The sequence below is a fragment of the Centropristis striata genome, chromosome 15, assembly GCF_030273125.1.
Source record: "Centropristis striata isolate RG_2023a ecotype Rhode Island chromosome 15, C.striata_1.0, whole genome shotgun sequence".
Classification (NCBI taxonomy): Eukaryota; Metazoa; Chordata; class Actinopteri; order Perciformes; family Serranidae; genus Centropristis; species Centropristis striata.
Window position 1 is genome coordinate 16,404,955 of NC_081531.1, and position 25,218 is coordinate 16,430,172.

At 38.3% G+C, this 25,218-nt stretch overlaps 1 protein-coding gene across 1 annotated transcript in view; it reads left to right on the forward strand.

Moving 5' to 3' along the window:
- Positions 1–3,758: 3,758 nt before the first annotated feature.
- Positions 3,759–25,218, forward strand: part of capn5b (calpain 5b) — a 55,862-nt gene continuing 34,402 nt past the window's right edge. Inside the window, exons 1-2 of the mRNA XM_059352009.1 lie at positions 3,759–3,851; positions 16,243–16,416. Coding sequence (XP_059207992.1) covers positions 16,252–16,416 — 165 coding nt within the window. The 5' untranslated portion in view covers positions 3,759–3,851; positions 16,243–16,251. The remainder of the gene's footprint in view (positions 3,852–16,242; positions 16,417–25,218) is intronic.

Sequence of the window (25,218 nt, forward strand, 5' to 3'; positions counted from 1 at the left end):
GACTCAAAATGTCTGAAATTGAAAAAAAAACTTAACTGGAGCAAGAAAGAAATTCAAATGTATTATTCATAGTGACCAATGATATCCTGTATAATCACTCCAAAGGTTGTCACTTCTGTTTCTGCAGAAGTCTTTGCTCTACTCTTAATCAATTTAAGAGACCTCTGGAGTTTAAACATATTTCAATAAAAAGCTTCTATTCTTCAGATTGTGAGGAGGAGAACAAATGAAGGACTTTTAGTTTTACAGCAAAGTTGGATGACAACATAGATCCCACTCTCATATTTATCTGTTCAATGTGAAGCTAAGGCCCATTGATAGCTCTACTATTGGGGAAACAAAGTACAAAAACTAGCCAAGGTGGACAACTACACTGAAACAACAGCCAGAGAAATTAGAAAAATGTACATCAAGAGCTTAGATTTTGTAAAAGGCATGTTCAATGTCTGAAAAAAATTAGGTCAAAAAATGTTCAGTGGCCTGAAGCTGAAGGAAAATTGACCTTTTCAGATGCAATCCACCAGACCAGAGAGAAGCCGTCCTGCAGAGAAATTTAATTTTGTTGTTTTGGTCCCTTACTAAAACTTGTGAGGGCTAAAAGATCAAACAGTTAATCAAGAATTTGTTGTCAGGCTTTGTATTCAAGATAAAGGGCTTCAGAACATGAGTGTCCTAGTCTGACTCCATCGAGACACAGTCTAGAAACACGCTGAAAGCTGTTCATTGAGGTTTCCTATCCAAGTTGAGCAGGTTTGGGCGTATTTTATCTCCCCAATAATTGGACACTACTCTTATTTCTACCAGTAGGTGGTTCAGAGGTGACAGTCCTGGACCTGGACTTCTCTAGATTTAAGGATCTTTCATTTACATTGCCCTCTTCCACACATAGATCTGCAGAGAAGCAGTGCATCTTTATTGCTTATTATTTTATCAGTAGATGGCACTAGAGCAACATTGCACCAAAACTTTTCTTTGAAGAAGTAATGAGAAGCGAAGAAGCATGTATGCATCAAATTTTATTTACCTTACTGTTTTTTCCTGCATGTCTTGCAGGGCTTTTTACTGGTGTATTAGCTGTATGTTTGAGACTGATGCACCCCAACTGATTTATGATTGCTAATGAGAAAGCAAAGGATATAGATCTTCTGCCAGGACTTTTTTTTAAGGATTCACTTGTTGTCGATCGATATCATCACACGGCTTCCCATTTGCCGATGTGCTGAACTGTAATAACGCACCATTTAGTGTGTTTAGTGTCCACCTCTTATATGATCAATGTGATACAGTTTGATTGATTGCATTTTTTTTGTAGAATAATTCAGTATTTTATTGATTGTTGATAAGAAGCTAAACATTTGACACAAATCAAATGCCACTTTTGATTTGGATTTCACACGTTTATGTACATATTTCAGCATATTTTGTTATATATAAAAATAAGCCTGGTGAAAATCAGTACTAAAAAATGGTATAATCAGTTGCTTCAATCATAATCATAAATGCATATGTGTCTTGAGTCAAACCGTGTTTTTGAAGACTTGCACTTGGTCTTGGTCTTGGCTAGAGATTAGTTTTTACAGAAAGTTGCCTGATTTGCTGATCATGGTCTTGAATGGGACTATATTTGCTTTTGGACTCAGACTCAACTGGACCTGGTCTTAGACTTGACTTGAATTTGATTTTAATTGGTCTTGGCAGCAGCCCTGACTGCTGGAATTATTGGAGTGTTATCAGATTGAATATCGGAGGGGAAAAAAACTGAACTATTGTTATAGCCTGAGCTACCCAACATTATACAAAAGGGAAATTAGCTCCACCAATTACAATATTAAAGAACTATTAGGTATGTAAGTTTATTGCTAATTTTGCAAATCTTTGATCCGATGACTAATACTCTACCCTTTTTCTGCTAATCCTGCACATTTATGAGAAGTATTGGTTAACTGGAGCTCAGTCAGCTTAGCAAGACACTGCCGCTATAAGGGTAATAGGTCAAATCCCACAGCTGTATTCTTAGTACAAATGATAATACACACGTTAATTGTCAAATTGCACAGCATGAAAATGTTAAAAAAACAACAACAACAACTTTAAATTCATTTATTTTGGTTGTTGTTTTTTTCTTTTTTTGCTGACAGGGCAAATTTCTTTCTACAGGCCTTTTTAATAAATGGATAAGCCTAATTATTGAACATGTTAAAGGTTAATAAGGTATTATAACAACTAAATTATATTTATATCACCATGCAGTATTTAGTGTTTTGTCCCATATCTAAAAGCTCTCTGTATTTATTGTTTATTTGTCAGACTGTAATATAAATACAAATCACTATAGTATTCAGTACTCAATATACATTCTCAGGAATTACATATCGGCAGCGTTGAAACTGGAAGGCTGTAATTAGGTGGATAGTTTTTTCTTAATTACAGCATATTGCATCCTCTTATTATTTGTGACAAAGGGGATTACAGCAGGCCTGTTAGCTGGGCGCATGCTCAGTCTGCAGCTTCCCCCTGCCTGCATCCCTCCTGTGGACCACTGTCATGTACCGGCACAGGAAATATTCTACTTCCTGTTCACACCTTCACAATAAAACGTACTGAGGTGTTAACGTGTGCGCCAAAGGGGAACAACGGCATCTTCACAACAAATCAGAAGCCACATACCTCTTCATCATGTTTGGGAATGTAGTAAAATAGGAAAAAAGGTTGTAAACAGCAACTTCACGTTGTTGGCAAAGTTTCCTTCCCATTTACAAATCCAGCAATTACGAAAAACAATAAGTGCTCACCTGGAGTTGCGTTTCTGGCAACATTGTCATGTAAGTCCGATATTCACTCTTGATATCTCTGTTTTTGGTCACTATTGCTAATTCACAGTTGAGAAAAATGCTGCACCAAGATTCAATTTTGTAGGCCTACATTTGGTACAGATAAATTGCTAAATGTTCATCAAACATTCGCAGAAAGTATCTCCATTTGCCGCTTGTTTCTGAGCAGATAAAATAATGTTTTTATGGACCCTTTTTGCTGAAAAGAGCTAAAAATTAACCAAAACTGTTGGTTAAAGTGACAAGGTGCTAAATGTTAAATTAGTTCGCTTTAAAGAAAATAAAACATCTAAATTAACTAAGTTCTTTTAAATCACTTCTTAAAACCCACTTTTATAGACTTGCTTTTATGTAATGCTTTCTATCTCACCACTCCTTTTTACTTCTTCACTTTTTAATTTTTTTTTACTCCTTTTACCTATTATTTTCTGTGTATCTGAGAATGTCTTGTGATTGTTCCTGCTCTGTCACTTAGTGTTTTTCTTTTAATGTAAGAATTGTTTTTAGCCTTATGGCATCATTCTCTCTGTAATAACTGCTCTCTGTCGAAGCACTTTGTAAACTGCTGTGTTTAAAAGGTGCTATATAAATAAAGTTATTATTATTATTATTATTATTATTATTATTATTATTATTATTATTATTATTATTATTAATAATAATAATAATAATAATAATAATAATAATAATGAATTGACCGGAAAGTTAGTTTAACATTAATTGTGGGTTTATAATTATTTTTGTATGAGACAGTTCATTGAAATACACTTGCCGTTTTTTAAATGAATAGTTTTTATTTTGAAACCAGGAGAACAGAACTTCCTTTTGTGTGCCCTCTCCTCCACTGCAGCTTGACGCTGCTCTGGTGAGGAGAGAGGAGAGAGAGGAGCTCCGCCAGCGGACAGGGAGAGTGTGGTGAGGAATCCCAGCAGCCCCAGGAGAGTGAGAGCCGGACCGGCTGGACCCCCGGAGGAGGACCCGAGAGAGAACCACGTTGCCACGGGAGAGGCCTCAGTTCAGGTAACCGTGCCGTGAAACTGGTTCATACTGCTTCCATGGCAGGCAGGTGTTTTGGAGGGCTGCTGGAGATGGAGAGGCGGCGGGCGGCGAGCCGCACAAGCGGCTTGTGAAATCTCAGGAGATCCGAGATCCTATTACTTACTTACGGTAGTCGTCTGATATGGCCTTATATGGCCTCTCTGTCCGGGGTTGCTGAGCCGATAACGCGTGCTGCGGGTGGGGGTGGGGGTGAGAGGAAATGTTTATCAAACCACCGTGTTGTACCGGTGTGAAATGGGCTTTTACTTTGCGCAAAAATTGCGGCATATATCGGATATCAGAGCTGCTGTTCCCGCTGTGCTGTTCCTGTTTGTATGCTACTGAGCTTTGTTTTCATATTCACTATGGGCGTTAATTGGGTATGGCAAAGGTGGGGCTTTCACTATGTTATATCAAAATTAGATTTTGTTTCCATAATTACAATGCACAACAAAGATAAAGCCACAGTTGCCACAAATCTATAAGGGAGCCATGTCTGATAATAATATCACAGGAGCACTCAGGAGAAGTGACACGTTCAAGCTCATAGTTTGGGAACATAAAATAAAATATAACTAAACAGTAATATCCGTCATCAAGAAAGGTTTTGTAAGTGTTGATGCCAGATGAAATAAAACAGGGACTTGTTTTGGATTTCCCTGCCTTAACTGCTACTGTCTGATGCTGTGGAGCCTGTTTTCCTCTGCATGAGGAGTAATAAATTAATTATTTCAAGAAGTGTATTGTTCTGCAGAGCGCCAAGAGGGGACTGAATGCACATTAATAGTCAATGCCGATGTGTAAGCTCCAATTTAGGCTAGAGATAATGGTCCAAAAAGTGGAGTCTTCAGACTCTCATCAGCTCTAATAGAGGTTTCAACAGGCTCTGAAATCACTATAAATTGTCAGGGAACTTTCAACACTGGCTGATTTAAAAACTGATTGGATTTATACTACTACTATATTATTATCTCCACATATACAATGTAGAATGATATACAGTCCTGTTTAATACCAATATAATGGCAGCGATTTCCCCATCTAGATATCCAAAATGTATTCTTATCAAATAGAGATTCATGGTCAAACTGTGTGTTGATCTGGGGATATCTCAACCCTAGTACACTTCAAGTAAGATTCCTGAAGATAAAACAAATATGATAGTGTTGCCCTAATATGTTCAAAATCAGCAAAAAATCAATGCATTACTGTTATCAGGGTGTGACCGCAATAATGAGTGCATAAACTCCTCATGTTTTATGGTATTTCTAGAGCAAATAAAGTAGTTTATAACTTGGATTTTTTTTTTAGAGCTGCTCTGCATGAACAAATTGAAGTCTCATAATAGGTAACAGCAATGATGCTATTCAAATGTATAGGATATCATGTGGTCCCCAGAATTAAAGTGAAAAAATCAAGCAGATTGCATTTGTAAGCAGAGAAAAGTGACTTTCAGTGCAAGTGTCGTATGTCATGGCCAAGCCTACAGTTGCTGGCAACAGGAGAAGATACTGCAGAGAGGAGATCACGATGCTGGGAGGATGGGAAGCTGGGATAGCCCTCCTCCCTGATGCAGGAGGGGGGGTGGATGAGGGATGGTCTGGCGCACCCCTCCCTCCCTTTTTCTCTCTCTCTTTTCTCCCACTCTGTCTCTCTCTCTGTCTTTCTCCCTGGTTTCCTGGTGCATTACTGCTCACTGTTCACTTCTCTGAGTGTAATCAGTCTGTCAGCAGTAGCAGACTCAATCAGTCACTCCCCCACCACCACCAACACCAACACCCGAACACGCTCCACCCTGATCTCTGACCAGAACACTGCCAGAATCTGCTGCTGCCTGCTGTGCACATTAATGAAGTGATACGCAGTTTTGTGAACACTTATAGTCATGATATCTAATCAGGGAACAAATCTTCCTTGACAACAAATCACTACTCATCTTTTTGGCGACTCAAAGAGCAGCTGTGGTTTCTCTTGTTCCTTATCTTCAATATCTTAAAACCTTTTGTTTGAACTAATGTAGTTTAAGCACATTTACAGAAGTTAGAAATGAAGCTTCATACATACATTTAGTCCTGACAGCTCTTCTGTTATAAACTTAGGCTTATTTTTTTCCTCTTACCATCTAACCCTGACCCTAACCCTGCACAGGCGGGTGGGATTGAAGAGGTTAATAGCATCATTATTAGAGATGGGAATCTCTTAGCCTCTCGTGATTAGATTCCATTGGTATTCAGAGGTTTTGAATGTGATTATAATACAATTATCAATGCTTTTCTCACTGTATGACTACTTGCTACATGGCACATTTCTATTGATCTATAATTAAAACAAACGGAGCCATTATTTTTTTATGAATACATTAAAATTGCCTCCTGATCCTAGCTTTTAAGCTAGCTGGTCCAATTGTATCCATTTTTGCTCACGCTCAGCCATCTGCAACAAACACAAGATATGGTCTGGCTTAGTTACATGTTTATGTCCGGTACATTTAGCAAAGGCTAAAATTATTGTTACAGGTGGTCATAATGTCAAGAATTGGGTCTTAAATTTCTGATTGACTGTTCTGCAAGACATAATCTTTCAAAAGAGAATCGCCATGCATCATGCACACAGCCCCATCCCCCCAAATTATTATTACGGCCTCTGATATTCATGTACTTCCTGTCTAATATCTGCATCATCCTTTAATTTTATAATCCTGCAGCCAGCATGTACTGTTTAGCAGGTATATGTGCAGATGAAACCATGCAGTGGATTTGTTTATCCTTGGTTTTTGCATTTGTTCGTGTGAGTTGCCTTGTGCACAATCACTGTACATCAGTATTGAAATGTTCACTCCACAGAAACCAGCTTAAACCACAGCAAGTAGCCTGGAGTCACTAGCAACAACATGGCCTCATCATACCAAGAATAAAACAGTTAAAGTAACAGGCTCTCGCTGTGATGCTAGGGAGAGTGTGGAGAAAATTGCTTAAGTGTAGGCTGGCGAACCATTATCCTCTGGTGGTACTGCCTCCCTGGATATAAGTAGATTTGACTTTTTGTCTGCCCAATTGATTGGTCGAAAGGAAAGTTGTCTGCCCAGGGCGAAACACTCTGGTCCCATTCAATGTTGTAACACAGGAGCTGTCCATGGTGCTGTTCAGCTTGCTTTGTGTGGTTCTTAGATAAATGCTGTCCATGGTGCTGGAAGCTACTTCTCCCTTGTTGCTTCCTGCTCTACCCACACCTGATTATCTGTATCAGAGATTTCCTTCTTTTTTCATTTGACAGTGAGTAGTATGTGAGCCTGTTAAAAGGAAGGAGGAGGACATTTTTCTTTAGAGAAATGGCCCTTTTCTGTTAGACAGGTATGTATTTTGTTTATTTTATTCATGAAATGCATTGAGAAACATGATATAGCATTAAATGACTTTAGGTTGGTGGTTTAAATGAAGTTTACTTTGTTTCACCACCAACATATTACAGTTAATAATCTTAAAGCTACAAATAGATACATTGCCATATTGCTATGCACCCTGCAAACAGCTGTGTTAAAAAAAACTGCAGTTGTCTGTTTGAAATACAGTAAAATGTCTGTGTAAATGGTGAATTCTGCTTGAGTCAAGTGTTTTACCATGTTTTTAGTTTTAATAAAGTCTTAAATCAGAACAGTTGTATTCAACATAAGTCAAAGCAGCTATTTTTATATTAACAATCCACCACAGGAGTACTTATATGAATCTCTCAGCTCACTGTTTTGGTTGGCCAGCAACTTTACAGTTTTGGTTCATTCTCACTGCTCATATTGCATTATTTCAAGCAAGCATCTGTTTTCAGCAGACATGCTCTGATAATCCAAATGCTGGCCAGCATTAGACAAAGTTAGAGACGAGCTGGGAAACATAGTGGTGCATTTAGCAGCTAAAGACCCAGATGTTTCCCTCAGGAGATGGTGAAGAGAAAAATGGATCTAAAGGGAGAGTAAACATTGGGTTTTGTTGGACTCCAAATGAATGCTAATGCTTATCTGCAGGCCAAACTGCTGGCTGGATGTTTAAATAGGCAGCTGGTTGCTAATGAGTTTGACATGTCAACGTTAAAATGTAATTATTGTCAGTGTTGCGTTTACAGTATATTTGTCCCCCAAGTGCCCAAAAAATGTGTTACTGCAGGTTTTAAAGAAAGTTTAGGATCAAAAAGAAGCATGTAAATGTTCAATAATTTTAAGTAAGGGTTTGTTTCTGTGTCTTGAGGCTGTCAAATTGTACTTTAGGCTCCCTCTTGATTACAGTGAGGGTTCTGCTGTCACCCCTTAAAGTCTAGGCTGTGAAATCTACATGACACTGCTTGTTCCACATATGTACATACAGCAATAGTGTCACATCACCACTATATGCATTAGTTATAGAGAGAGAAGTGTGCTTGTTAGCCATGCATCAGTTTGACAGCCATTTCTGCAAAATTCTGCTATAGTCGCTTATTTTTAAACTTGGTGGTACTGTTGTACAGTTGCCGGTATGCTGTACAGTACCATGCTACAGCAGGAGAATGAGATGAATGTTGACATCTGCTGACCAGCAGTTACTCCTGCTCAGCAGGGCTCACGTCGCAGAATGAAGTCAGGGCACTTTGCAATCTGGGCTGATGCTCATATTCAGCCATGTGTGTTGTTCTACTGCAGCGAAGATCATAGGCCGGTCTGGGACTGGGAATGGGTTATTAGGGCTGCTTTGGCCTCTAACTTCACAAGATGACAGGCTTCTAATACTGTTCAGTAAACAACGAGTGAAACACAAGCTCTGCACACATTCAGAAATGAGAAGAAAGTAAGCATTATGAATTATTTGTTATCCTGGATCAACACGTTGAAGTTGAAGTGTAGCTTGTGATTAATACTCGCTGCTAGAAACACTGCATTACACTGTAATATTATGTCCGTCGTGCTCCCATCTGTTGGAAGTGGCACTTTGTTCCCTTCTACTCGCTCCTCAGAGTATTGATCATTGAGTGAACGGCTTTTCCCTCCAGCTTTTCACCTCTCCGCTGCAGGAGCTGTCATTTCTGAAGCATGACTCAATTATTTCAAGGGGGACTGCATCTGTCAGTCATTTATTCTTAAACTGTCATTATGTCCTCAGCAGAGGTTTTCCTCCTCTGCAACATGTGATTTCCCATGTTTTAGCATGTTTTCTTTGAACACATCTACATTGACACAGTTAGGACTTGCAATTAAATGCCCATCATTGATGTGGTGATCAGATAACTTCTGTAAGGTACGATGAATGATGGGAATGCTATCTTGCCAACATCCACATTCCCAGCCATTGTGTCTCTCTGCTGTCTTTATTGGCCATTATCTCGGAAATGTCGTAAACAAACTGGCCACTTTTAGCCACTTTATGACTAATAGATATCATCCAGTCTCCTGTGGTTTGTCGCAGTCCCGTTCTTCCTGTGGCGTGGGCAGTTTTTTCCACTTTATTCTTTTCAATACATTCCCATCTGTTTTGCTCCCCACTTCAAGGAGAGCTGAAGTATTATATCATCATCACACATCACATCTTCTCAAACATCTGTCTGCAGTCCAATAGTATTTTTTCCACATTAAACCATCTGTGCCCAGTTATCTTACTGGTGAAACTTTACTGCTTTTACTTTTTGCAATGTTTATATCATCAGTCAGATATCAAGTGATAGTGTCTCTTTCCGAGATGTATGCAGCCCAGATGTTGACATCCGTTGACAGTCTAAAAAACATGCATTACATTATGAGAACATTTAACACTCAGATAAGGCACATGAATATGGTATGCAAATGAAAAATGAAGCAGTTAATGGTAAGATTTATTTAATGACAACAAAAGAAAAGTTGGAAATATTCTAAGATGTCTGCACAATGCATTGAGCATGAACGCCAAGCATGGATAATTTTCATTTAGAGCAGAGACACATGACATCCCTAGATGGTGCGCACTTTGTAAGACGTGTACACAATTAGAAAATAATTGGTTCTAAATGAATTAATCATAACAGGAACAACCGCGCAGAGCAGGAATGTCTATCTGAATCTGAATCTGAGTAACGCCTGTCAGTTATTCAGTAGGTCTGAAAAAACTTGCAGAGCGGACAGAAACAGAATACTATTAACCAGATACATTGGTATGAAGTCGGGGTTTAACGGTGAAGAAAAGTCAGCGTTTGTTCACTGTTCACGCCCCTGTTTAGGACTCATGGTTCAGTGGCAGTTTAGTACTACAGGGCAAAAATTCATAGGGATATGTTTCTTTTAATTCAGTTTGTCACAGACAAAAACCTCTTACTGGGGACTAAGGTAGAGTTTTGCCCACTGGCAACTTTCTCTAACTATTTTCATTCAAACAAGCTTAGACCAGGTACCCACAGGTGAATCTTTCAGCTCCGTCATTTAATTTGTGCTTGCCATAGTGTGACTGACTCTGATACACTGATATGCTTGTTGAGCTAACCTTAGCATATTAGTTAGTAAAGGTGTATGGCTAAAACTTTTGTTTTGTGAACTATGGTTTCACATAACATACATTTAGCTTCTACGTGCAGCTGAGCGCACACACCGATAACCCTGGACTGTGATTGTGGTATGATGTAATTTTTGACGTCTTTAATGCCATTGTTTTGATTTCTCATTTCTAGCAGCAGTGCAGCATGTAGCTGTTTGAAGCGAGAGAGTTTTTAACCGAGTTAGCAAGTGGCTGGTGATAGAAGTGAAGCATTTAGTAGTTAAAGAGACAGATATTGTTCAAAGGAGCTGGTGGAGACCAAAATGGAGTTAAAAATCTTGGTCAATATTGGATTGGCATGTTTCATGTTGATGGAAACCCGACTTAAATGCTAATGTTGCTACGTGCCTATTAGATGAGTAAAGTCATGATATGTATGGTCTTGTGCTTATTACAGTGTTTGTTAAAACTGGGAAGTTGGATGATTGGGGACATTAGAACATTTGCAAATTATACAGTATACTGTGTTGCTTTAATTTAGAGCTTAGCTTTTTGTTGTGCTTGCTATAGTGGTAAAGGCATCTAGTGCAGCAGCTTCTCTGCAGGTAATGCTGTTGGCTGTCCACAGAGGCCATGATGACAGCATGGTTTTCCCCATTGCAGTCACGAGCCAAGACACCAGGCCATCTGTCAGATTTAGCTTCCAACAGCGACCTCCTCATTCCCCCAGGAATTTACTTTATCACTCATTTCAGAGTCGGCTGGCCTGTTAATGCCTCTGTATTGAAGTTACTGGATATTTTCTTTAATTAAGGTCAAAGGCTGCAGACGCAAGCCTTTAGTTAATGGTAACTACATAGACCAGGTGTTCATTCTGGCCAGCCTCCTTTAGCCATATACATATTTGATCATAGAGATTAATGCATTAGTTAAATATGTAGCACTGAATTTTGTGCACGTTGGAGTTTTGTTATTCTGCTTTATAGCCAGTGTCACAGACCTTTTGGATTTAACATGAGTTCACTGAAAGGAGTGGATCTCCCTGAATATCGGGGAAAGCTTTGTCCTGATGCCTTCAGGTTACTGATATTTGATTTCAAGATTTGATTTCAGGTTTCTTCTGTTGTCCATTTTTGATTTGGCTTCCCTCCATCTTCTGCTCACTTAATTTCCCTCAGATATTAGGTGTCATTGAGCACCACTGCGATGTGAACAGGTCAACTCAGCCCAATTAAAAAAGACTTTATTTGATAGTCCTGCTTCGTAAGTAATGTGGCATTAAGGGACTTGGACTGGGTTTTGTTTTATTACTTTGCTGTATTGCAATGTGCAGGTCCGAATGGATGATGGAGTATACAGTAAGATTATGGATAACATGCACCAAATGTACATGTTGTTTACGTTTTTATTTTCTTTATTTTAACATCGTTGCATGCTGTATTCATTGAGTTCTGTGACAAATTGCTAATTAATCAGATTGCTAATTAATCATATCAGAGGCTCTTTCTCTGTCAAGGGTTTAACTTGGATTGTTATCTGCAATTTTTTATTTTCATAATCAGTTGATCTGCAAATTACTTTCTTAAATTTAATTGTTTACTCTATAAAATGTCAGAAAATAGTGGAAGACAGCAAGCACAAGTTCCACAGGCCTAACTTCTTATTTTGTCTGACAATCATTTGAAAACCTAAATATGTTCAATTTTCTATCAGAGAAGACTGTTAAAAACAGCAGCAAATATTCTCCTTTGAGTGACTGAAACTGGATAAATATTTTGTTTTTTTCTTGAACAATACAAATGGATAAATGGAGTTATGTTACCTTGATGTGTTGGGAGCTGGACTACTTTGGAGAAGTTTTAGCAGCAACATGTGGTCTGAGTGATCCGAACACAAGTGGACAGCTCTCAGTCTGTGTGTTCTCACCTGGTAGTAGCTGCGTCTCCACATGCGTCTTCAGTGACACTTGTGATCCAATTCCACTTCCCCGATCTGTATGTAAATTAACACATACATCATTTCCGTTTGTGAAACACCAAATGCATTGCTGTTTTTAACTAGCGTGGGGCAGCAGTGCCCCTCCTGTGCCTAGTCGGCCAGAAATAAAAGAAGAAGAAGAAATCAAAACAATACATTCTTTGGCGTGTTCCAGGCTGTTTGTTTACCTGCAGCTGTGCGATTTTATGGTGCCATTGTCGTATGAGAATGGCGAATGAGTATGTACTTCCGTTCGCGCAGGGGGCAGCAGTTGAGTAGGCGGTCCCTAATGTGGACAAGAGTCACATACCAGTTCTCACTACTGTCTGAATGTGGACACAGGCGGCCTGACCACCTCCAAATGTGTTTTTTGTCATCCAATCTCAATGCATCCTTACGTTGTTTTCACCTGTATTAAAAGCTGTCCACTTGTGTTCGGATCACTCATACCACATGTTACTGCTAAATGGAAACAGGCTCTCTGACACACAAGGCGAGGGTCACATAAGAGACAGAGACAGAAAAAGGCATCTGTAGGCTACTTTTTGGCATCTAGGCTAATAGGCTATACTGCAAGAATGTATTCAGTGCTAGTTGAGAAGCTCGGTAGCAGTGCTATAAGCTGCACCCATCGATTATGTGATCCTTGACTTGCATTTTGCAGTGGTCCGTCAAAAGTCAAGGTATCCTTGTTTTTCTTTTGCAGAAGAATCTGCTGCTTGTAGCTTTTGGCTTGTAGATAGCAGGAAGAGGCAGAGTTAAGTGAGGTTTCAACTTGATGGAATATTGTTCTATTGTTCTCCTTTTTTTTAAACATCAAAGTTTGTTTACAGGTCTTTGGGAGAACTGCTGCATATGTCAAAAAAGTCTGGGTGTGTGGAGTTAGAAAGAAGTGAGTGTACCAGACCTCTGTAGCTCCTCACCTCTGCTTAAGGCAAGCACCCTGAGGCTACATCAGCTGCTTCAAGCATAACACATCCAGATCGCTGATGTTTAGTTGTGTTGTGGTTAATGTAGGTGATAGGCATGGTACTCCTTTGCAGAATTAGATCACACTGTACCTATGTCCTTTACACCTGGCTGATATCTGACTGCATTCTGAATGTATTTACAGCAGGATCAGCATGCATTTTTCCACATTGAGATAAAATGTCTAGATAAAGATGGCATATGTTGATACCAGATGTAAACGGGATGCATCTGCACTAAATCATCTGTGTGCCATTCTTCCTAACATGGCTGACAAACAATATCGTAGGAGCATCTCATCGGAGAGCTCAGCAACAGTTCTAGAGGAACGATCCCTCCTACATCTTCTGAACATTGCCTCCCCAGCCTCGCTGCTGGAGCGCAGCATCTGTTAGAAGCTGAACTACCAAGACTCAAGTGCCTGAAGCAGTTGGGTTTTACTGTGTTGTCTTTTGCATTTAAAATGTGTTCACTTTACAACTAGAACTTATCATAGATGTTGTATGTTGGATAAAAAAATAACAAGAAATTGCCATGCAGAAGTGTGTAAGTTATGTTTATAGATCATTAAATAATAGTGTTACACGAGAGTCAATCAGAGAAGTTCATTAAATGTGAAATTATATACTAATGGTCACAATTCAATAATCAAATTTGAGAGATACTTATAAAAATGTGTTTATGTTAGGAGACACACAAAGGCCCAGTTTTCGTTCCAACCGAGCAGTAGCACACCTGCAGCCACATCAGCCCCTTCATGGATCAGTTTGTCCCCCCTGGTTTAGAGTTTATGTGGGCTTAGAACATTTTGATGGAAGTACAAGATTGCCAATCCCAAACTGAATTATGTCTTATAAGTTGTTGCAATCTTTGGTGTAAAATGTAACTTTTTTTTTTTTTCACCATTTGAGAATTTGAATTTTTTTTTGACATTCTGAGTTTTTTGCAAAATTCGTATTTTCTGGCGATTGGATGCTGAGGTTTTATATGGTTATATGGTTTTCATCACAGTGGACGAGAAAGGTAATGGACACAACATTTTAAATGTTGAAAAATAACTTAGGCATCTCTATCCCCCCAATGTCTTGTAATTTACCTGCTGACATATAAGCCATGAGATAATTAACCTTGTGGATAGCAGACCTGTATTGATCTGCATGTAGATATGGATTTGTTAAGCCCTGACCTCTACTGCTTCTTTACAAAGGTGGCCTCCATTTTCCTCGTCCTCAACATCACCCCTCAACAATATTTAAATTGGGCGTTCTCATCCAGAACAATTTCTAATGTCATGGGAGATTGTTCATACTCAACCCAGGAACCATCCAACCACTGTTAGGTTCAAATCAGAGAAGGTCCTACTGTGATAAGGCTAAATCCTGAAAAACCTCTTAAAACTATAAGCTGATGCTGACGATTAAAGCTAGATTTGACACCCAGTCGCTATGTGTGTTTGAAATGTTAACAAAGATCCACTCCATGTAGTTCAAGTTCCCAAAAGTAGAAAATCACATTTCTTTCATCACATGATAAAATATGTAACATGATATCACCCACGCCAGTAACGAGTGAAACCATGCTTAAAACATCATTGTTGAGGTGTTCAATGACCTGAAAGGCTTTGAATGCCTGTAATAAATCTTGTGTACATTGTCGATAGTTCTGGCTGGGTAGAAGTATTGATTATGAAATTAACTGACACAAGAAGAGGAGGAAGTATGCACATTGATGACCATGAAAAGTTCAGCCATGAATTATTTTGCTCATCGGAAAAAACATATTGACTGTCCAGGACTTGCTGATTATGGTGCTCACAGTGTGAAAGCACAGTAACCTCGCTCTAAGGGTGCAGCTCATGAGGATTTTATTTCTTATCAATTGTGTTTTTTAAATGATTAATTAGCCATTTAGTCTGTAAATGTTCATAAATGAAGACGAAAATTCCATCTCACAAGTTATCAGAGCTCAAAATTTTACTCACACAGCCATAAAATCCAGAGTAATCATGTGATATTGATGGGTAAATTTCTAAGGATAAAAACATTTACAGATTCTTTGGAAGCCTGTTGATCTTGATTTCTTAAATTCATGGAAGTAAAATCAATTCAAACTTCATAAAGCTCCATTAATAAATATTTTCATAAACTGTCTAATACTGAAACATTTTGAGGCGGATACCAATATTACAATACGTCAACTATTTATTGGCATATACTTATATCATAGACTGTATATAAAGATTTATTATTTTATTTTTAAATAAAGAAAACTTCAAAATGTCCCCTTTTTTTATTCGTATCATTCTCCTTTCTTCCTGTTCTTTCTTTTTGACATTCATGTACTGAAGCATACTTTATAAATGAAGCTTTCAGCTTGTAAATGTATATAGGGGTAATGATAGGGACATGAGTTGTACTGCGATAGTTATCCCAGTTTATATCATATATGAAATCACATTTAGTTGAAAAGATTTGTGCTTAATCAATGTTTCACTATTGATTATCCCTTCAATCGCTCCATCTTAATTTGCCTCCCCGCTGATTCACCCGTCCCTCTCAATGCCCTGCCAGTACTGAGCTGATCAATGTGTACATGGCTTCTTCAATGCATAGCAGTGATAATTAGGCCCCAGAGGATATCAGTGAATTGACAGATTAATCATTTTGACCCAGTGAATCCAGGCTGTGCTCAAGGCAGCAGTGCACATCGACTTTCTATTTCCACTGAGAGCTTTCACTGTTAAGGTATTAAAGTCTGCTGGATTCTGCTGCCAGTCAGCTATGTGTGTAAGTGAGAGGAAGAGCAGAGGCATAGGGAGGGAAATGGGTTTCAAAAATGCCAGGGGAAGTTACTTGTTGGAGAGAAACCGTTTTTGTGATGGAAGATAGTGCTTCTGAAAATGATATGGTGCATATCTGTGCTTGTGATATGTGATATACAACTTTGCTCATCCTGGTCGTGTCCTTTAGGGCTGCAATATGTTCACTTCTGTGAAAGCCTTTGAGGGGCAGCAGTACTCCACCCTGAAGAGGCAGTGCTTGCAGAGTGGCCTGCTCTTTGAGGACCCCCGATTCCCCGCCACTGACGACTCACTCTTTTACCAGGGCAACAGGATCGGACGTGTGGTCTGGAAGAGGCCTCGGGTAAGTAGATTTCTGTAAATATATATATATTTATAGTTTACGGTATCTTTCTCACCTTTATCAGGCCTGCAAAGTGTGTGTATATATATATATATATATATATATGTATACTATATACTGTATACTTTATAGTATACCGTACACTTTATTGTTTAGTATGGAGGTTTGTTTGTCACACAACTAAAGCAAAGTTAATCTGTACTTTCTAGGGTTGCAAAATCTGAAAAAAAGAGATAAGGCGAGGTGGAAACTTTCTATTGGAATTAACACGATTTCACAGGATTTGGGAATAAAACAATGTATATTTTTTTAGCTAAGGGGACTCGTTTCACTTCTTAAATTTTATGATTTTCATTCAATAACATTTTGAAAGTTTAGAGGAGCTGTACCACTGAATTACTTTATCCCTATTTGAGTTTAGCTAGCTCGGCCGACGAGAGTCTCTGGTGATTGGTTAAGCCCAGGGTTTGGCCTGATATCAAAACAGTTTGAAAATATTTACAAGGGCTCAACCATATTCTGGACTGGAGCAGGTTTTAAACCAAGATTTTTAATAGGGCAAACAAAGATCCATGTACGTATGTGACAAGGTTAAAATGAAAGTGTATTTAATCTTTAATCTTATGCAACTTGGCCTACAGTAAATGGGCAGCACTTTAAAACATTCCCATCAGAGACCTTTCAGAGCCAAAGGTCCAGTCAGGAAGAGAGTTTGATGACCTATGACTAAATAATTTACAAAATAACAGTTTGTTATCAGTTGTTGCTCCACACCACTCTTCAGTCTTCTTGTATGAGCCGGTACTGTATGTATGTTTCAGTGACATGATATCAGATGCAAAGCCTCAGGATTTAGTGAGCTGACTCCCCTGCCACTGTTATCCCCCTCACACAGCAGGCTGTGGCTCTGGATGGAGTAACCTCCTTCTGCCTGTGTGCCGCTGCTGCAACAGCCAGCGTGCATTGCCATGGAAACTGGGTCACACAGATTATATGTTTTGGTCTGTGCTGATGTCAGTCATGCAGACTGAAAACTGGAAGAAGTCAAGAGGAGAAAAAGCAGGAGGAGCATCCTTTTAATTTTCGTCAGGACACGATTTGTATCTTCACTGGCAGTGGTTTATGTCACGAGCCCTAAACAGGCACTTTTCAAATCAACATTTTTAAAGATTTTTATTGAAGCACATACACTGTATGGTTATGTTGCTGCTGCCGACAGCTATTGATCTTTAGTGAATTCCAAACACAACTAAATTAAACTTGCTTTAGTCATTAGAAGCACATTATTATACATATTAGCATGTTACATGGGAAGACATAAAAAGGAATGTAATCAATAAAAAAGAAGTCTTCCCTGAATTTGATATCCAGCATTGTACAGTTGTTTGGACCAAAAGTCATATCCCGATATATTTAGGCTGAATTTCGATATGATATGATATATATCCTGATATTTTTATCGCAAAGTGAGAGCAAATGTTCTGTCAAAGTCAGAGCATAAATACTGAATAACAACAGGAGTACCTTTTTTCAAATCAAAACTCCATAAAGTGCACATTGAAATTAAAAAAATATCTCTAAAAAATAGCCTGACATAAAATAGGCCAATCTTTTTCTGAAATAAATATATTTATATGAGAAAAGAATAACGAACATTACAAAAGAACGAAATATGACAAACCCTAGTAAAGGAAGCATTTATATATAAAGATTTTTTTTTAAAATATATCAATATATCCAATATGGTCTAATTCCATTTCACATAATACATCAACAATATATCAATATATTTTTTATATCGATATATCGCAGTTGTCAGCATTTTCGGTGATTTAACCGCCACATTTAACCAGCATTTAAAACATGAAAATGTATAGATAGATAGATGTAGAAAGTAACAGAAAAAAAAAATAAAAAATAAAAATTCTACTTGAGTACAGCACTCAAGTGCCTGTACATAGTTACTTTCAACCACTGAATTTTACCAACACTTTGTTTTCATTCTGCTAATATGAATCCACTGGACACCTTAAATACATGCTGAATTCTGCCTCCTCCTCCTAATGGTTACTGAAAGCTCATTCTCAACGCAGTGTTTCATTCGGGGGAGAGTGCATGATAATGAAGTTAAACATCAAACTACTTAGGGACAGAGTGGGTTTGAGAGAATGAAATGTTCAGAACAATCAAAATTTAATGAAGTCCCTGACAAAAGCTCATTTGAAATATGGCACTCACATACACTCCATACACAGTACAATTTGGTAACATCACTTGGTGTAGGATTAGATTTGTTGCAACATTATTCCATAATTCATATTTAAACAAATATAACCCCATAGGTAAGACACACTTAATAATCTAGATCATCTTAATTTCCTGTAAATTCCCTAATACTGACCTTTATTTCATTTCTACTTGTTGTTGATGTTGTTTTCTGTGACTGATTACATCAAGACAACAACAGGATCATGCCATATAAACAGATAAACAAACACTCAAAGAATAACAGCCCCTTTTCTTTTTTAAGTGCCCAATGACTGCTTCCCAACCGGTTCTATGTAACAAACGATACAGAAAAATTTTGGTTACTGCTCGATTGTCAGTCATGTTCTTACGTCTCAAAAAATTTGAATATCATGAAAAAGTTCAATATTTTTTGTCAATCATTTCATAATGTGAAACTCATACATTAGATAGATTCATTACGCATAGAGTGAAATATTTCAAGCCTGTTTTTCTTGTAATTTTGATAATTCTGGCTTAGAGATAATGAAAACCCAAAACTCAGTGTCTCAGAAAATTAGAATATTGTGAAGAAGTTCAATATTGAAGTCCACAGTCAGTGGTGGTTTGGGGCCATGTGATCTGCTGGTGTTGGTCCACTGTGTTTTCTGAAGTCCACAGCCAATGCAGCCATCTACCAGGACATTTTAGAGCACTTCATGCTTCCACAAGCTCTTTAGAGATGCTGATTTCATTTTAATTTCATTTTCTTTTGGCACCTGCCCACTCTGGCAAAGGTACCAAAAGCTGGTTCAATGACCATGGTGTCACTGGGCTTGACTGGCAAACCTACTCGGCTAACCTGAACCCCATAGAGAATCTATAGGCTGTTGTCATGTGTGATAGACACCAGAAGCAGATGACCTGAAGGACGATATCAGAGCAACATGGTGCCGTAGGATGATCCCCTCCATGCCACGCCTTATTAATGTAGTAATTCATGAAAAAGGAGGCCCAACCAAGTGTTGAGTGTATGGAAATGAAGATACTTTTCAGAATCCTGACATTTGTGTTTAAAATATCCTTTTTTTAAATGTATCTTATGTAATATTCAGATTTTCTGAGACACTGCGTTTTGTGTTTTTATTTTCTGTAAGCCATGATCAAGATCAAAATTACAAGAAATACAGGCTTGAAATGTTTCACTCTGTAATGAATCTATATAATGTATGAGTTTCACTTTCTGAAATTATTGACAAAAAATATTGAACTTTTTCATGATATTCACATTTTTTGAGATGTACCTGTAGATGTAGGTATTTTAATGAACTTACATTTGGCCGTTGTAAACAGACACACACACAGGTGTGGAAGTCGCTGTACAGGACGATGTACAGTCACACATGTAGTGGCGTGTGGAGCAACAGTCACCAATGCCAGTTGTAATGGTATTTTTAAATGTTGGCTCACAACATAAAACTATATTTAAACATCAAACGTCAATGAAAAGGAGTTCAGTTTTGTTTAGTCGTTTTTTCGCTGAGTTACACAGAATAAACACGTGGCTAATAGAACGGTCACTGTGACATACAGGAATGTCTGTCTCATTGAGCTCCACTGGCTACCTGTTGCAGCCCGCATCAAATTCAAATCTCTAATGCTGGCCTACAAAGTTGTCTCTGGTACTGCTACTACCTACCTGAACGCCCTGATTCAGACATATGCTACCTCACCACCGTTGCGCTCTTCCAATGAACGGCACCTTGCTCTGCCCCCCGTTGTCCAAGGCAATCCAGACTCTTTACGTTTGTTATTCCCCGCTGGTGGAACACACTGCCAGTTCCTACCAGAGCAGCGGCGTCCCTCTCTACCTTTTAAAAAAACTCTTGAAGACCCAGCTCTTCAGCGAGCACCTTCTCTCCTAGCACCACACGGCGATTCTACTCCTTAAAGAATCATCACTAGCACTTATTGCTGTACTAACGGCTCGGTAACACTTATTGAGATATACTTTGATTGTTTCCTTTTTTCTGTAAGTTGCTTTTGATAAAGGCGTCTGCTAAATGACTAAATGTAAATGTCTGTGGTATGTCATACATACCAATGGATACTGGAATTCATTTTATGAACCTTAAATTATAAAGTTATTGTCTATGCTGCAATTGTTACCAATAACAGAAATCCACCAATTGCAACGCTTGTTAGGAAATAGTGTTTTCCATTCAGACACCTGTCAGAGTTTGATAAGAGCCTGAGGCGGGGCGAAACTTGACAAAGACAGCCTCCTTCAAATTCTTTAAACGCTGGTGGTGATTGAACCCATCTGACGTTTTTGATGTGCTAATTTAATTTAAGTCAAGCCATACAAGGCTCTCAAACACTCATGCACAGACTGCAAAAAAGATATCTGTTTTGATTTGATAAATGTGTAACGAAGCATTTGTGGAAATTATGTCAAGTTGGAAATTTTCTCTTCCATGTTGTAAATGTGCTGCTATGTTTTCTGTTTGCTCTGCTGAAGTGCTTTAGTGTTGTGGTTTAGATTACTATAAATATCCAAATGTAGAAATACATTTCAGTGTCTGCTTCAAAAGACTCTGGGAAATATTCTCCTCTTTAAAAGCCTGTCAGCAGCAGTCTGATATGTAGCAGCGAGTGGACGCTCAAAAAACAGAATCATCCAAGTTGGTAAATAATCTCCATGGATCACAGCTCCCTGAGAGACTTTACATTTTTAGCCCATTAAACTGAATCATCTGTCTCCACCGGCAAAAACATGGCAGTCATGTTTTCTGACATTTCTGTTTACCCTCTTCTCATCTGACAAGATTAAAACTGAAATAGATAACAAATACAGTAGTGTTCAATATAATAGCAGTCCAATGTGACTAACCAGATTAATCCAGGTTTTTAGTATATTTTTTATTGCTTCATGGCAAACAAGGTACCAGTAGACCCAGTATTCGTGATATGCACGCTCTTAAGGCTGTGCAATTGGGCAATTAGTTGAAAGGGGTGTGTTCAAAAAAATAGCAGTGTCTGCCGTTGACTTTACAAACTCAAAACTATTTTGTACAAACTTTTTTGTTTCTAGGATTTATCAATCCTGTGAATCACTAAACTAATATTTAGTTGTATGACCACAGTTTTTTATAACTGCTTCACATCTGTGTGTCATGGAGTCAACCAACTTGTGGCACCTTTCAGCTGTTATTCCACTCCAAGATTCTTTAACAACATTCCACAATTCATTTACATTTCTTGGTTTTGACTCAGAAACAGCATTTCTGATGTCACTCCACAAGTTGTCAACTGGATTAAGGTCCGGGGATTGGGCTGGCCACTCCATAACATCAATGTTGTTGGTTTGGAACCAATATTTTGCTCGTTTACTAGTGTGTTTGGGGTCATTGTCTTGTTGAAACACCCATTTAAAGTGCATGTCCTCTTCAGCATAAGGCAACATGACCTCTTCAAGTATTTTGACATATGCAAACTGATCCATGATCCCTGGTATGTGATAAATAGGCCCAACACCATAGTAGGAGAAACATGCCCATATCATGATGCTTCACTGTCTTCACTGTGTACTGTGGCTTGAATTCAGAGTTTGGGGCTCGTCTCACAAACTGTCTGCGGCCCTTGGACCCAAAAAGAACAATTTTACTCTCATCAGTCCACAAAATGTTCCTCCATTTCTCTTTAGGCCAGTTGATGTGTTCTTTGGCAAATTGTAACCTCTTCTGCACATGCCTTTTTTTAACAGAGGGACTTTGCGGGGGATTCTTGTAAATAGATTAGCTTCACACAGACGTCTTCTAACTGTCACAGCACTTACAGGTAACTCCAGACTGTCTTTGATCATCCTGGAGCTGATCATTGGCTGAGCCTTTGCCATTCTGGTTATTCTTCCATCCATTTTGATGGTTGTCTTCCGTTTTCTTCCATGTGTCTCTGGTTTTGCTCTCCATTTAAAGCATTGGAGATCATTTTAGCTGAACAGCCTATAAGTGTTTGCACCTCTTTATAAGTTTTCCCCTCTCCAATCAACTTTTTAATCAAAGTACGCTGTTCTTCTGAACAATGTCTTGAACGACCCATTTTCCTCAGGCTTTCAAAGAGAAATGCATGCAAGTGCTGGCTTCATCCTTAAAAAGGGGCCACCTGATTCACACCTGTTTTTTGCCTTAAGAGCGTGCATATCACTAATGCTGGGTCATGTTGGTTTTCTGAGAATCTACTGCACCTACTGGTACCTTGTTTGCCATGTAGCAATAAAAAATATACTGAAAACCTGGATTAATCTGGTTAGTCACATTGGACTGCTATTATATTGAACACTACTGTAACTTCAACATCTCAAGTTAAATCTCAAGGCATTTTGAAACATTTAGTCTGCCGAATTCATGTATTTTTCTGTATATTTCTGTAACTCACTGATGTGAAACCCACCTGGACCGCCAGGGTCTTAACCATTGGACCAATGCACTCTATAACAATCTATTAAGCAGCTTTTTAATGATTTTAAACTGGTTCACCATTTTACAACTTATCACAAACTTTCCACAAAAACTCTCCAAAACTCCACCAAAGATCCAAGTTAGTTTTTTTATTGACATGAAAACTGTAGTAACAAGCGTGAATAAATATCCCCACTGTCCTTGCAGCAGCCAAGCATTCCCTAGAACCTTGTGTGTTAGAAATCATCACAGATTGATAAAGAGGTAAAAAGAGGCATAATGAGATTTGTTTGATTTTTTGTCTCTAAATTGTAGCTTTGTTAAGCTGTATTAGCTTAGAGGAACTACCCTTGTTTTCTTATCTGTGCTTTAAGTCTCCAATAGACAGTTTAACACTGAGATTTTTGTGGTAAATTATTTAGAAAATTTAAACTTTGTACTGTACAATTAGATTCTGAGTTATATAAGGTCCTGCTTGAGGATCCCCACTGGTGTTTTATGAGCAGAAAACAAGAAGAAGAAGCCGTTCCCTCACTTGTTTGATGCAGGGAAGAGCTTTTTTCTCAACTCTCAGAGCCTCTGGTTATAATGTGTACTGCCTGAAAAGCTCATTTTTGGTTTTATAGCAAGAATCCTCCATTTAATCCTCCATGACTTCCACTCGATTGCTTAATGTTTGCAAATCAAGAGGAAATCAACAGAAATTACACATACGTTGAGTTTCTCTGGTTTGCCCTCTTTATTTTGGACAAAATATATAAAGACGTGTCTCTAAAGAAATGGTCCTAGAACCAGATCGAGCATCATTGTGTTGATGATTCTAAGTTGAAGTGTTTGTGTTCGATAGGTTGAATTAATTCTATTTAACCGTAACAGTGACAGTGTGAATGTGACGATCAGAGAGGTTGTGTTATCAGTGGCAGGGTGAAGGTTCACAGTCTTAAACCCCCCCAGAGGTTGTTGTACTCGGTGTTATCCTTGCTCAGATGCATCTAGGCGATATTTATGGCTCCAATGAAGTCCCAATGGCAGAGCATGCGAGCATAAAGAGCAGGCTCTAATAAAATGCTCCCCCCGCTCTGTCTGTCTCACATTGTCTCTCAGCCTGTCTGTCTTCCTCCTGCTGCCCTTCTCCTCCTCCTCCCCCTGCGTCTCGTCCACTGATTTGTGTTTATTTATGTCTTGACTAGGCTGGGGTGGGGTGGGATCTTATGATGGTATACGCTGCAAGACAATGGACATTTTTCATTAGAGCTAACCCTTTAATATATCTGAATTTAGGTAGACATTTCTGTCTATATGAGCTTACAGGTTAAATTCAGTTAGTCATGCTAAGCCCCTGACTCTGTTTTTAGTACCACAGCAATCCCTGTCCTTGTGTTACCTTTTTTTATTTTTAATCCTTCCATGAGTTTCACACAATTAAGCATTCAGATTTTAAATTTGATAAAAGCTGAGCACTGGTATCAGATCTTAACTCTTTATGACTAATCACCCTGTGTTTAGGTATTTGTATTGGTATCAGGGGACAATAAGTAGGATTAGAGATTGTTTTGCATAAATGTGATGAAGTACCTTGCATTTTAAAAGATTCTGGGTTATTGCAACTTGGATCTTATTTTCATTTTTTGCAAAGGGCTGGGTGAATGCAATAATTTTGCTAATCCTCGGTGACAAATATTCAATTGAAAATTATACAAAGACAATATGTTTATGCAAATATACATTCTGAATACATTTAGCTTTTATTTACATTTGACACAGTGTCCCAACTCTGTTGGAATTGGGGTTGTTGGCAACGCTTTATGCTCTAATCTTTGCATGTGGGACAGAAGCTGGAGTGAACTATAAAGGTGCTATTTTGCAGCATTGAGTCTAAGGAGAATAGAAAAATGGGCTGTACCTTGTTATTTGATAAAGACTATTGAATTACCAGAAAACATGCTATATTGTGATATATACAAGTGCATCTCAATAAATTAGAATATCGTAGAAAAGTGAATTTATGTCAGTAATTCAATTTAAAAAAGTGGAAATAACACATTATATAGATCCATCACACACAGAATGAAACATTTTATGTCTTAATTTATGTAATTTCTTCTAATTATAATGA